General features: G+C 49.9%; 2 protein-coding genes across 4 annotated transcripts; one reads left to right on the forward strand and one right to left on the reverse strand.

Moving 5' to 3' along the window:
* Positions 1 to 1,795: 1,795 nt before the first annotated feature.
* Positions 1,796 to 6,084, reverse strand: MMACHC (metabolism of cobalamin associated C). The gene is made up of 4 exons (XM_075832604.1): positions 5,783 to 6,084; positions 5,061 to 5,255; positions 4,193 to 4,345; positions 1,796 to 2,998 (listed from the first exon to the last, which is right to left on the reverse strand). The coding sequence occupies exons 1-4, from the start codon at positions 5,858 to 5,860 to the stop codon at positions 2,687 to 2,689; spliced, it is 738 nt and encodes a 245-aa protein (XP_075688719.1). The 5' UTR covers positions 5,861 to 6,084; the 3' UTR covers positions 1,796 to 2,686.
* CCDC159 (coiled-coil domain containing 159) lies at positions 5,909 to 14,031 on the forward strand. 3 transcript variants are annotated; one of them, XM_075832602.1, is made up of 12 exons: positions 5,909 to 6,154; positions 6,563 to 6,666; positions 7,818 to 7,851; positions 8,684 to 8,847; positions 8,932 to 9,013; positions 9,951 to 10,146; positions 10,507 to 10,574; positions 10,672 to 10,748; positions 10,819 to 10,919; positions 11,433 to 11,515; positions 13,089 to 13,232; positions 13,510 to 14,031. In XM_075832602.1, exons 2-12 carry the CDS (start codon positions 6,601 to 6,603, stop codon positions 13,644 to 13,646), a joined length of 1,152 nt encoding a protein of 383 aa, XP_075688717.1. In that variant the 5' UTR covers positions 5,909 to 6,154; positions 6,563 to 6,600; the 3' UTR covers positions 13,647 to 14,031. The 3 variants fall into 3 exon arrangements, with proteins under 3 accessions (XP_075688717.1, XP_075688716.1, XP_075688718.1); XM_075832601.1 differs by having other exon boundaries at positions 5,910 to 6,103; XM_075832603.1 differs by lacking the exon at positions 5,909 to 6,154 and adding an exon at positions 6,158 to 6,218.
* Positions 14,032 to 14,653: the final 622 nt, after the last annotated feature.

Here is a 14,653-nt window from a genome sequence, read left to right on the forward strand (position 1 = left end):
TTTTTCCTATTCACCAGGTGGGCGTTGTATAGAGAAGTGTATGACCAATCAGCATCATGCATTTCTCTTCATTCCAGTCCAGCTTGATCCACAGCACAGCGCGATCTCGCGAGATTACACTATGACGTCACTTCACCCCGCGAGTCCTTCACCGGAGCGACGGAAGAACAGACATCGTCTCCAGCCGTGCCAGGACGTTTATCCGAATCTACAGCGGCTGGAGCTGATGTCTGTTCTTCCGTCGCTCCGGTGAAGGACTCGCGGGGTGAAGTGACGTCATAGTGTAATCTCGCGAGATCGCGCTGTGCTGTGGATCAAGCCGGGCGGGAATAAAGAGAAATGCATGATGCTGATTGGTCATACACTTCTCTATACAACGCCCACCTGGTGAATAGGAAAAAAAAAAACGCCCAGTTGGACATTTAGAAAAAATTTGCATAAATCGAAAAATGTTCATAACTTGGTCAATAATAAACATGACAAAAAAAATACAGACATCAGCAGCAAAGAACCTAATAGATTAGGGACGTTATGGTGACGGAGCCGCTTTAAAGGGGCCCCACGGCTCAGAGCCACCGCTGGGGATGTTACTCGGCGCCTCATTGAGCGCTAGATAGACCGGGTCCACCACGGGGGGGGGGGGGGGGGGGGGGGGTCTGACCTGGACATACACAAAGATGTGACCACAGGGGGATTGTGCCTGCAAATAAAGTCCCATTTTACAAACATTTCATTGACATCTAAAGTTGAGAAACTTTTAGAAGTTATTTCATATAATTTTCTGCATTCACATCCAGAGCTGCTTCCAAATATCCACGGTTCACCCTTGAAACAAGACCACGGTTTCTCTCCACCCTTATATGTGACATGTGACCGAACAGCAAAACTGTGGACATCTTATCTGAGTTCCCATAATGCATTGTTCTCTGGTAACCAGCAGAACTTTAAATGCAGCTTTGGATGTGATTGGAGTAACTCCGCATGACTCATAAACAGTACAGCAACTTATTTGCACAAGGACTCAACTTTATATGTCACGACCCGTGATCCATATTTAGAACGTCTTATCCAAAATACGTTCATAACCCGGTCAATAATAAACGTTTAGAAAAAAACACAACCATAGTGATCGGCATTAGATCAGGAGTAGATCGGGACGTCATGGTGACGGAGCCGCTGCGAGGGTCGTGGTCCTGGAGTTTTCAGGTATTTTTCTTCCCAGTCATCGTCATATATTTTTGCTTTCTCGCCTGTTTATAAGTTTGTACCCCCCCCTCCTGCATCATAGCCCCTCCCCCACATTAGATAGAACTTTGCACGCACCGTAGAACGCAGATATTGTCTTTTTTATTACAATCTCATTAAAAAAAATAATAGTTTACATAATTGAATACAATATTTTCTGACATTTCTAAGTAACCAAAAAATAATCAAAAACCCAAAAAGTTAAATTAAAATCCTGGAAGTTTTATAGATCACAAAATCGACAAATAACGCCGGGTTCCCACGGGTCGGATAAAAACTGCGCAGCGTATCCGACCTGGAAACCGTAGCGCATTCCATCCAAAAAACCACGCGGTTTTTCGGCCGCAATTTCCGCTGCAGATGCCGCAGCGTAGAAAAAAAACAAACCCAAAAAACATTCATACATACCACGACCGTTGTCATGGTGATGCGTCGCTCCTTTGCCATCCGGTCCGGTCTCCCTGGATGAAGCTGCAGCGGTCACATGGGATAAAACGTCATCCCAGGAGGTCGGACCGGAGGAAGAAGCAGGGACTTCTGGGTAAGTGTGAAATATTGTTTTTTTTTCTGAGTTGCGATTCCGCTGCAAAAGTCGCAACACTTGGATTTTTGTCGCAGGTTTTGCATTCCCATCGAAAGGGGAAAAGCAACGAAAACGCAGCATAAATTGACATGCATGGCTTTAAAGGCCGCACCGCAGGTCAACTTGTTAACGTTTTCGCTGCATTTTTTTCCGCAGCGTGGGCTGGAGATTTTCTAAATCTCATCCACTTTGCTGCTACTGCAAATGCTGCGGAATTTCCATACAGAATTCCATTGCGGAAATTCCACGGCGCTTATACTATGTGGGAACCCGGCCTAAAAACGAAACCCCAGGAGAGAAGCCCAACCCCCGCCCCATCTACATACATAATAAATACCCACAGACCTAGTGTTATGGTTCCCACATTCCGCCGGTACTGGCAGCGCGGTCATGTGACTTATACGGATCCTGCGCGGTTTTAACTGCTCGGCTGTAATTAAAAAAGCTTTAAAATATACGTTAAAATAAAACGTGTTTATATAGAACGTTCCCAGGTCGTCGCTCCTCTGACTGCGCGTGGCGATTGTAAAAACGGAATTACAGAAAATCGCCCCATGAAGTGCCGGCTCTAAACTGCGGGGCGGTGACCCCGGCAGCAGAACTGACGGTCCCTCTCAGATCAATGAGCAGCTGCCGTAAGACTATAATAGGTAATAAGATTCGCCATGACGTCATGATGCAGATGTCAGAAGCCGCACCTTCACGTTTCTTGGCCCCCAATGACCTGGTACCTGGGGCCACAGAAAAGACTGAGGTATAACAGAGGGGGACATAGCGGGTCATGAGCCAAAGTGGAAGATGGAGCAGCCCAAAGGATCCAGCAGTGATAAAATGATGCGCAGAGAAGTCGTCACAGTTTCAGCAGGGAAGGATGGGTTGTATCTGACCCCAGAGTTCAAGCAACTTCAGTCTCTCCGCAGGTGGAGTAGCAAAGTAAAGAGTCTGCTCCGGTGAATACTTCTCCTCTGCCGGCAGCACGTCCCGGTACTTCCCGTCCTTCCAGTTAAAGTTGAAGTTCTCCAGGAGGCTTATCCGGTCCTCCCTGCAGGGCACACAGTCTAGAGGGAGGGTCTGCTCCAACCCCGGAGCATGGACATCGGAGAACACCAGCACAGCGCGGATGGCGAACCAACCCCCGAACCGAGGATGAACGCAGACGCCGAACATCTTCTGGGGGAACAAAAGACACGAAGGACTCAATGATGGACAATGATACAATACTGACACCTAGTGGACATGTCGGGGCACTGCAAGATTCAGGAGGAAAAAAAAAAAAAAGGGATGACAACCACTACGCAGTCCCCATTACGCAGTCCCCATTACTGAACCTCTAGGACTGGTCACCCAGCTTTCCATAAACACGAGGACGACGCGTGTATCTAAAAAAAAAATTTGATTGGTTTCCTCTTTTTTACCGCTTTGGTTTTGTTAAAGGGGTTTTCCAATAATCAATATTTATCACTTATCGACAGGATTGGTGATAAATATCTGATCGGTGGGGGTCCGACCGCTGGGACCCCACCGATCACGAGCTTACACTGCCGTTCCTGGGAGCCTCATAGGAATGGAGCGGTGGCCGAACATGTGCAGTACCGCTCAATGGGGATCCCAGGAACGGCAGTGTAAGCCCGTTCTCGTGATCGGTGGGGGTCCCAGCGGTCGGACCCCCACCGATTAGATATTTATCACAAAGCCTGTCGATAAGTGATAAATATTGATTATGGGAAAACCTCTTTAAGTATCCAGTGTAGTTCTAGCATTCTATTCATGAAGCAGGTGGCTCAGGATGAACGCAGGTCCTGTCCAGCGCTCAGATAAATCTTATGGGGGACTTTTATTTTGGACAAACTGTTTTTGATTTTTTTTGGGCGGGGGACGGGTGTATTAACGCTCCTGACTTTACCGGTTGGTTTTTGGTCAGGGATAAGAAGCAGAAAGACTCCAGATCAGTTCTGAGACTCCGGAGAAAGTTTCCAGTGGACTTTGCCCCCATTAATCTTGAGGACAGAGATCCGGGGGCGAGTAATCCGATAATCCTGCACGAGACGTCCACCGCATCACTGACGCACAGCGGACCCTCCCCCACCAAATGTTCTGGAGTCTTCTCCTCAGTCAGGCCCAGCCTGCACATAGTCATTGACAGGAACTTCCAAAAGAGGTTCTGCATCAGCCAGGGCAACATAACTTAAAACACATACGTCAGCTGCTGCAGAACCTCTCTGATAGACGTGAAGTTCCCTCTTCCTGTCATGTACACACTCTCCCTTTTCAAGAGATTTTGCAGCAGTTGGAAATTATGTCTCTCCCCCCCCCGAGTCACCATCCCCCTTGGCGGCCATGAACACCGCTCCGGCAGCCACTTACCCTCCCCCCCCAGGGGTCCTGCTCCACGTCTTTCCTCTGGTAATAGTGCGCTGCTCCGGACACGTGCGCCGCCGTCTGCATGAGAACCTTCGGACGTCGGTTGGGATGAAGCTCGTAGTCGTAGATGACGTCAATTCTGTGCGAGGAAAATCTCTGCGGGAAGAAGACGCGGTCACGATGAACAATGGACGACTGAGCGAAGCGTCTTATATCCGACGACAGAAACGGGTCATGGAATAAATACAGATCCCTGTGCCGTCCTGTCACCTCCGGCCCTGCCCCCGCCCAACCACCCGCATCCCGGCCCCCGCAACCACCCGCATCCCGGCCCCGCCCAACCACCCGCATCCCGGCCCCGCCCAACCACCCGCATCCCGGCCCCGCAATCACCCGCATCCCGGCCCCCGCCAAACCATCCGAACCCCGGCCCCCGCAACCACCCGCATCCCGGCCCCCGCCAAACCACCCGCATCCCGGCCCGCGCAACCACCCGCATCCCGGCCCCCGCAACCACCCGCATCCCGGCCCCCGCCAAACCACCCGCATCCCTGCCCACGCCCAACCACCCGCATCCCGGCTCCGCCCAACCACCCGCATCCCGGCTCCGCCCAACCACCCGCATCGCGGCTCCGCCCAACCACCCGCATCCCGGCTCCGCCCAACCACCCGCATCCCGGCTCCGCCCAACCACCAGCATCCCGGCTCCGCCCAACCACCTGCATCCCTGCCCTGTCCACGCCCAACCACCTGCATCTTGTCTGCACCCAACAGCACACAAATGACTCCATCCAAGCCCCACCCCCTTCCACTGCCTTCATTTTCACCTCCCCCCTCAGGCAGCATCGCGTTCCCCGGTCACTGCACCCACCTCCTTGGTCAGCGCCATGTGGTGGGCCACGCACTGGTCGATGGGGTCCCGGAGACTCTGCAGCTTGTGCTGAGCGAGGAAAGGCTGAAACGACTTCTCAAACATGGAAGGAGAACTCAGCACGACGAACGCCAGCGTGTCAGGAGGGTAAGAGAGATGGAAGACGGGCTCCAGGACGCCATTGTACCAACCGACCTGCAAAGTGAGGGGTCACAACTTCTCGTACAGAAACTCAGAATGTGGTAACGGCGGCTGGAGGACGGGAATATCCCAACGTCTCCTACCGGACGCTCCTCCGCCACACGCGGAGAAGTCTGTTACTCACTGAGCCACGTCCTCTGTGCTTTACACTGCCCAGTCTCTTCCTCTACCGAGCCTCTTGTCAGGCTGGTTTTAGTCTCTTACTCACTGACCCTACACCTCAGACTTACACCTCTCCTTACTGGTTACTCCAGGTCTCTTACTCGCTGCTCCACCTGTCACGCGTGTTCCCCGGCCTCTTGATCACTTGGTCCCCTTCAATTTCCTTGGTCAGTGATATCCAACAGGTGGCTCTTTAGCTGTCACAAAACTTCAACTCACAGGATACCCTGTCAGAGCCCCCTGGGAGTTGTAGTTTTACACCAGCTGGAGCTCATTTTTCTAGGTCATGTCTGCGGTCTCTTACTCACTGAGCCTCCTCCTTCATTCTCAGCAGCCGGGGATCACACATGACTGGTTACCTGGAAGGGGTGCACCTCGAACCCCTGCGGCTGTAGCGCCCCCTGCAGCTTCTCCTGGATCTCCACGTGTGAGCCCATTATCCCGGCTGCCTGTCACCTCCAGCCGCGGTGCCTCATGGGACTTGTAGTACGGGGGCGCGGCTGATGTGACGTCTACAATAACACGGCGCAGCGACCCATGGGACTTGTAGTTTCCTTTTACTCAGCCCACTGTTCCGTAAACTGCCGGGAGAACTACACATCCCGGCGTCCTCCGCGGCAACTGCCGTTACGGAGAGCTGGGCGCTGCTGACGCCAGGGAGACGGTTTGAATGATCAGAGGTGAGAGGAGCCGGGACCCCGAGGACAGCCCCCCACTATATATACACCTGTGTACGTTATATACCTCGCAGGGCGGGGGAGGGGCAGCTGGCAATTACTGGGGTTCCGGTTTTATGTAAATAAATCATAAACTTTATTCAGTGAAAAGTTCTGCAACCTTTCTGCTAGACTTTGCTTCAATTTCTCACCATTTTCAAGATCTAGGCTTGCTGTCAGTGAATACAAACGTGCCTAGAGACCTAACACTTCTTCTCACAGCTGAAGGGTTGTTACAATTGTATCAGACTAGACCATCATCTCCTGTCCTTTAGTTTGTTACAATGTATCGGTCTGGATTCCAGGCTGTTTACCTTCTATATCGTCTGGCCTGGATACAATTGTAACAAACCTCCAGCTGTGATTGGCGATGTTTGTTTTCAGTGATATATTCCATCATTTCTTCTGTTTTTTCTTTCTCAGGGATTTCCACTGTTCTATAGCGAAGATCTGACGACGCCATGAACTGGGACTCTAAGCTGGACGCCGTCCTCACGGCCGCGGACGACAGCGTGGCGAAGATCAAGGTGAGAAGTGGCGACCATTTCCCTCATTTATTAGCCGTGTGTCCCTCCAGCTGCGGGTAAAGCCCAGGACTCAGAGACGTGGCCCCTGACGTTACCGCCGATATGTAGCTGTCGACCTCTTCTGGCGTCCTGTGGGTGCGGGTCGTTCGCTTTGAGTCATTACCGCGGCCGTCCAGTCCGCTGTATATAAAGCTGAATCGTTGTGGGAGGAAAAGTTCTGGCGCTTTCTAAGAGACTGTTTTATTTGTTTACCCTCTTTAAGATCTCTGCTTGCTGTCAATGAATTGGACCATTGTTGTTGTTTACATCCAGAGGCTACTCCCATTCATCCAGTCTAGACAATCCTCTGTGAGCGAAACGCATTGGACCCCAGACCGATACATGTTACCTGCACTGATACATTGTAACAAACTAGGACAGGAGAGAGATTTGTGCTGCTGCTGTTGTTTAGCTGGTAGTGCGTTGTCTAGATTGGATACAATGGTAACAAACGCTCAGCTGTGAGAAATATTAGGTCGGGATGTGTTTACAACCTCAGAATGTAAACCAGAATATTTATATTCATTGGAAGCAAGCAGAGATTTTGAAAATGAGGAGGAATTGAAACACCAATGGGGAACTTATAAACTTTTCTACACCAGTTTTCTGCCGTAGAAAAGTCGCAAACGCCACAACAGTTGCAATTTGTAAGAAAAATGAGACCTTTGTGTCGTTTCCACCGCTCACGACACTTCGCTGAATAGTGGACGGGTCGCAGCGGTAGGAGGGGGGGGGGGGGCACCCGCAATTTACAACAGAAGTTGGGGGGAAAATTCTAGCGCAAATCTACTCCTGTCGTAGATTTGACTCTGGCGCACAGACGGGGGAGGGGTGCGCATCTTACTCCAGCGCCCCCGACTTCTCAGGGATTCACATTGTGGAAGAAAGTAAAAAAACAACGTGGCGCTCTCTTGTTGCGGCACTACCACCGCTACATGTCATTGTGTCCTGCGGTTATACATGTGTCTGATATTATAGAGAGCGGTAACGTCAGGGGGTCCCGTGCTCTGCCCGCAGTTGGAGCAGCAGATCCTGCCCCCCATAGGGCTGCTGCGGTGCGGCCGTCGTTATATTGTTTTGTGCACGTCTGACGCTCGCTCTTTTCTCTGCAGGAGAGGCTGTATACCCGGGGAGACGTCACCACAGGTAAGATCACCCCCCCCCCCGCCCTGGTGTCCCCAGGAATAGTCCCGCACTCTGTCATCATCAGCATTTGCCTCCAGGATACGCAGAATCCGAACCTCCGTTACTTGGTTTTCATGGAACGCCGTCCGGAAAGTCTCAGTAATCCGGCATCACACGGGTCCTATGGATACGGGACAGAATTTTACTGTATCTGGAACCTGAGGGTCCTTTATGTGTATCGTATTCCTGAAAGTTAGATACATTGCCATTAGGAGTGTATCCAACTCTGACCCGCGCTGCTCCCGCTAGCGGCCTGTGAGTATTTAAAGGGGAAATTCCATCCTGCTGCAGAAACGAGGCAGAAGGTTAGAGAACTGGGACCCCGACCGCCCCCACAGAGACGCTTCACCGAATGATGAAATGTCCATCAGCTTTCGAATATGCTAATTTCCTCACATATTCAAGATCTCTGCTTGCAGATAGTGAATGGGAACATTCTTCTTTTACATACAGATCTGGTCTAGCTGATGGGTTTGTTACAATGTATCAGTGTAGTGAGTGAATCACATCAGCATCTCTCCTGTCCTGGACGGTGTGAGCAGAACCAGGTCAGCGCAGGATTTCAACCTCTAGATTTATACCAGACTGTTTCCATGTATTTAAAGCAAGCGGGTGTCTTGAAAATGTCGAGGAATTGGAACTCTTCATTGCACAATGGTTCAGAATTATTATAAATTGTTACCATTCCTTTAAGTGCTCATTCTGCTGCGTTGTCTTCCTCTTGGCGTCTGTTCACACGTTGCGGTTTTTGGCGCAGATTCCTGATATGTGAATTTAATTAAATTTTTTTCAGATTATCGCTTAGATTTACCTCCCATCAGAAGAGGAGTCCTTTATGACGACATGCCACCCCCTAAACCCGCCTCACCGTACACGCCGTACGCCTACCCCCACACTGCGGCGGCGTCCTCTGAAGACATGGTTAATCTGAGCAGTCAGCTGCTCTCACAGGCCAAGGTACGGCGCGTCCTCCGCCGCCGCGTGTACCGAGGTCAGAAGTGTCACGTCTTGTCTGATCCTTTGTTTCCTCCTCGCCGTCAGATGATCACCTCCCTGCACCAGGCCATCGGGCGTCTAGAGCGAGACCGCGAACTTCATCTCCAGTGGATACAGAGCCTGGAAGGTAAGAGGCGAGGATCACAGCGGGCTGCCCGCCATGTAATATCTTATCACAGCGCAATGGCGGCCGTACACGTAACTGTCCGATCAAAAAACACGCTAGTTGATCTTTTCCCGCAGCCTCTTTCCCACCGAGCGTCCCAATAACAAGAAACGGGACACGTGTCGGATCGGTATTAATGATCGATCCTTGTCATTATAGTCCGCCTGCGTCTTCCCTGGAAATGAATGGAGACCCTAAGGCGACAGGCACACGACCGTATTTTCCATTCGTAATTACGGACCTATTAGTTTCTATTGGCCACAGACACCTTTCCGTATTTTTACGGATGGGCGTCCGTGCCGTAGAAATGATAGAACGTGTCCTTTATTTTTAAATCCGGAATTACGGTACGGACTCCACATAGTAGTCTATGGGCGCTTCCGTAATTATGGACGGCTACAGATGTGTCGCTGTCTGTAATTACGGAAGCGTTGCTAGGCGACGCCAGGTTTGCAGATATTGCATATCATTTGTGGTTTTCTTTTTGCGGATCCGTAAATACGGCTGCGATATGGGCCGTATTTACGGACACCGTTCTGTATATATGCGGATGATTTACGGATACAGTATTTCCGAATGGCTGAAAAATCTGGTCGCGTGCACGGCCTCCAGGGTGATGTGGCTGTCGTGTACAATCCTGCCCGAGGGTACAACTGCATTGTCTTATGGGCATATTCGGCGCGGGGGGAGGGGGAGAGTAACATACTCAGGACTAGCAGACAGAGCTCCGTGACCAAACGCTGCTGCCATGACCGCCAAGATGGCTGACAATGATCGCGACTTCCGGCTGGGAAACCCTTTAGCGCTGGTCTGGCGAGCTGTGCGCCTCAGATGTCCTGTGTCTTGTATGAGTTCAGACTCCAGCAGGTATTACATTAACGTTTCCCGCGTTGTACAGATGAGGTGCGGCGGCTCGGAGCCTCGCGTGGACTGGACGTGTCCGAGTCTCTGCTGGAGAGGAAGATGGACGGACTGCGACAGGAACTGTCCAGCGAACTGCGCCACCTGGAGGAAAGAGTGAGAGATTCCTCCACCCGTGCGTCCAGCCCCTCGCTGCGCTCCGCCACCAGCATCCTACAGGAAGTGAATGAAACGTAAGTCATGGCGCAGCCTCCTCGCTGCCCGTCTGTGTCCATACAGGGGAGCGCTGCTGATTGTGTCGTAGCCGGAGACTGAAGAAATGCATTTCCCACAATTCAGCTCCGCTGTTAGGGGGCCCATCCCAAGTAGGAGACAGCAGAATTGTGAATGCAGCTCTGGATGTGACTGGTGTAGGAGAAATAATTTAACTAAGATCATTCCCTAAAGCCCACTGACTACATTCAGCCTCCCCTGGCCTGAAATTGCTGATAACAGTGAGTAATAGAGAGCCGTCAGCTGCACAGGTTGAGTGTCCCGGTGCCCCCCTCCTGTTATAAATATGATAACGTTCCAATTTTCACATTTCTTTGCAGGAAGAGGCTGATTTGGAAAGAATATGAAAGTCTCCGGCGAGACTCCGACTACATGCACCAAAGATTACGTGAGTGTCCGTGGGGGAGGGGAGCGCTCGCACTGACGGGTCTGCGTTTATTATAACGTGTAGTAAACGTCCTGCCACCGTGTTATTTCTCCTGTAGGACGACAGGAGGACGAGTTGCTGCGGCAAGTCTCAGACGGGCAGGAGATTAAGCGGGCACAAGAGAAAAATGCCACGGTAAGTGGGGGGTGGGATGCGGTGGCGCTGGTCGCTGTCAGTCCTATGTAAACTCTGTTCTCTCCCCCAGGTGCTGCAGAGGATACTGAGCAGCCATCAGACGCAGAGCCAGGAGCTGGACCGGGCACGGACGGACGCGCAGGGAGTGCAGCGAGATCTACTGCACATCAGGTACCGCCTGGATCCCAAATATCTGCCTCCGCCTCCACAAACCATTGCCGTCAGCGCTCGGCTGTTTCACGTTTCCCCTTGATGCCACCATTGAGCGTTACCTTCATCCATAACCTCCTCTACTTCATTCTGGTAAAATTCTGATAATCCGGCATGTCTGGCCCATCAAGGTTTGAGTGCGTGTATATACTTACACCAGGGGTCTGCCACCTTGGCACTCCAGCTTTTGTAAAACTACAACTCCCAGCATGCCCTGATGCCTTTTGCTGGAATAATAAAGCCTTTCATTGTCAAGGCATGCTGGGAGTTGGAGTGCCGAAGGTTGCAGCATCGCCACTGATCGTGTGTTGGCCCCAGTCCCGGGATATTAGAACAGCCCCCGAGGGCCACACCGCTCCCACTATCCCCAGCGCCAGACCATCCGGTAATATCCGGACAGATTGATGGTCTCGCACCCCTGATTATTTGTGGGGATTTCTTTGCTGAGTATTTATTTTGTATCCTTCTCCACAGATCGTCAATTGGAGACCTGAAGGAAGATGTGAGGATTCTGGAGGGGAAGGTTTCTGCCCACAGAGTGAAGAGTGACCAGCCCGGTCCGTACAATCCCAGACATGACTGCTTATAAAAGTCCTTATCAAATACTCCCTATATCTGGAGAGCGGTGATGTCACTGCTGTATAATATAACTTATATCTGGAGAGCGGTGATGTCACTGCTGTATAATATAACTGATATCTTGAGAGAGGTGATGTCACTGCTGTATAATATAACTGATATCTGGAGAGCGGTGATGTCACTGCTGTATAATATAACTGATATCTGGAGAGAGGTGATGTCACTGCTGTATAATATAACTGATATCTGGAGAGCGGTGATGTCACTGCTGTATAATATAACTGATATCTGGAGAGCGGTGATGTCACTGCTGTATAATATAACTGATATCTGGAGAGAGGTGATGTCACTGCTGTATAATATAATATATCTGGAGATCGGTGATGTCACTGCTGTATAATATAACTGATATCTGGAGAGAGGTGATGTCACTGCTGTATAATATAACTTATATCTGGAGAGCGGTGATGTCACTGCTGTATAATATAACTGATATCTGGAGAGCGGTGATGTCACTGCTGTATAATATAACTGATATCTGGAGAGAGGTGATGTCACTGCTGTATAATATAATATATCTGGAGAGCGGTGATGTCACTGCTGTATAATATAACTGATATCTGGAGAGCGGTGATGTCACTGCTGTATAATATAACTGATATCTGGAGAGAGGTGATGTCACTGCTGTATAATATAATATATCTGGAGAGCGGTGATGTCACTGCTGTATAATATAACTGATAGCTGGAGAGCGGTGATGTCACTGCTGTATAATATAACTGATATCTGGAGAGCGGTGATGTCACTACTGTATAATATAACTGATATCTGGAGAGCGGTGATGTCACTGCTGTATAATATATCTTATATCTGGAGAGCGGTGATGTCACTGCTGTATAATATAACTGATATTTGGAGGGTGGTGATGTCACTGCTGTATAATATAACCTATATCTGGAGAGCGGTGATGTCACTGCTGTATAATATACCTGATATCTGCAGAGAGGTGATGTCACTGCTGTATAATATAACTGATGGCTGGAGAGCGGTGATGTCACTGCTGTATAATATAATATATATCTGGAGTGGTGATGTCACTGCTGTATAATATAACTGATGTCTGGAGAGTGGTGATGTCACTGCTGTATAATATAACTGATATCTGGAGAGCGGTGATGTCACTGCTGTATAATATAACTGATATCTGGAGAGCGGTGATGTCACTGCTGTATAATATAACTGATGTCTGGAGAGCGGTGATGTCACTGCTGTATAATATAACTGATGTCTGGAGAGCGGTGATGTCACTGCTGTATAATATAACTGATATCTGGAGAGCGGTGATGTCACTGTTGTATAATATATCTTATATCTGGAGAGCGGTGATGTCACTGCTGTATAATATCTTATATCTGGAGAGCGGTGATGTCACTGCTGTATAATATATCTTATATATGGAGAGCGGTGATGTCACTGTTGTATAATATATCTGGAGAGTGGTGATGTCACTGCTGTATAATATAACTTGTTACTGTACATAATGCTATATAGACCCCGGACGTTCTGGGCAGAGACAGCTCAGCAGGTCGGCGTCCTCTTCTTCCTTGGATGACGTGCGCTCACGGATCAGCCTGGCCGACATCAGCTCTGAGGACACATCATACAGCCTGAGCGCTGCTACGGAGCGCTCCAGAGGTATCAGCAGAACTTCTCATTATAAACTGATTAAAAGTGCACCACTAGGGGGAGCTGAGGAGCCAGTACTATCTGTATGCAGTGAGCGCCCCCTTGTGGAGGCTGCAGTATTACCGCACTATTAGTGGCAGATTCCATTATGTGACGTCGTGTGATTAATTCTGTCACACGTGAGAGACGAGTCCGAGGCGCAGTTGACGCCATTGTTGCGGACTATTTGTGTCACGAATTGCATAGAGCAGATTTTTGTCACATTTTCATTGTTTTGCTGCTGCAGGGTCCAGAGAAAAATCCAGCACCAGCAGAGACCGGAAGAGCCGGAGCGAGCGCGACCTGAGTGACCACGACCTCAGCGATCGCGATCTGGATGACTTTTCAGACAGCGCCCCCGAACTCAATTTCAGTGACCTCTGAATGGTGGATGAATCACAGAACAATAAATCAGACCCTGCAGTGTCGCCCGGACCCCTAAAAATGATCGTCTGCCATGGGAGGGTTCATATGTCGCAGGTTGTTAACACTTCAGCTGCTGCTCAGGTCACCCATTCTTCGTGCATTTGTGAGTCCCTGGGAAGCGCCAAAGAATGCGGACAATGATCGCGGCAGTAATACCGGTGATCGGAACTATTCATGGCCGCTTGGGGGAGGGGCAGCCACTTTCTACCGTCTATAACAATCTAGACCCCAAAGAACTTCATACAATCCGCAGGACAGATGCTGAAATACTCTGTGCGGCTTTGTAATTTGCTGCTATATAAGTTTTATATCCAGGACTTTTTACTTTGATTTTATAGTAGTGTCATTTTTTTTTTCATTGCTGGGAATTTATAGAACAAAGGGACAATTTGCAGCATTTCCATGTAACGATGGGAATGATTGGGGGGGGGGGGGGGGGGCGCGCGCACACGCACGTAGATTGCACAGATCATCTCAAGAGAAGCCGTAATCTAAACCTTGTTTTTGTTTTGCAATATTTTCCATACAACCTGTAGTGTAAAGTATGGAGGTTTTCATTCTGGTAACAACGGCTACGTTCAGTGACTCATAGATCTCTACTGTAATTATGTTTCTTGTAATTCTATTTTTATATGGGGGGGGGGCGGGGCGGGGCGGGGCGGGGCGGGCTTTGTTGCTGCTGAGACCGCACACCTGTAATATATTATATCTATAGGCGAAAGTGGATTTAAAGGGGCAGTCCGGGCATTATTAATTGATGGTGTATCCTTATAGGTCAATATCAGATCGGTGGCGGTGTGACTTCTGGCACCCTCCACCGGTTTACTTGCATGGGACCGGAACGGCAATCCCAGGCACAGCCGCTACGAAAATGTACGGCACTGCCTGTAAACTAGGAAAGCCATGACCCATTTAGCCTGCTGATTGTGGGGGTACCGGGAGTTGAACCTCCAACAATCTGATAT

Source organism: Rhinoderma darwinii, chromosome 7 (assembly GCF_050947455.1).
Source record: "Rhinoderma darwinii isolate aRhiDar2 chromosome 7, aRhiDar2.hap1, whole genome shotgun sequence".
Lineage (NCBI taxonomy): Eukaryota > Metazoa > Chordata > Amphibia > Anura > Rhinodermatidae > Rhinoderma > Rhinoderma darwinii.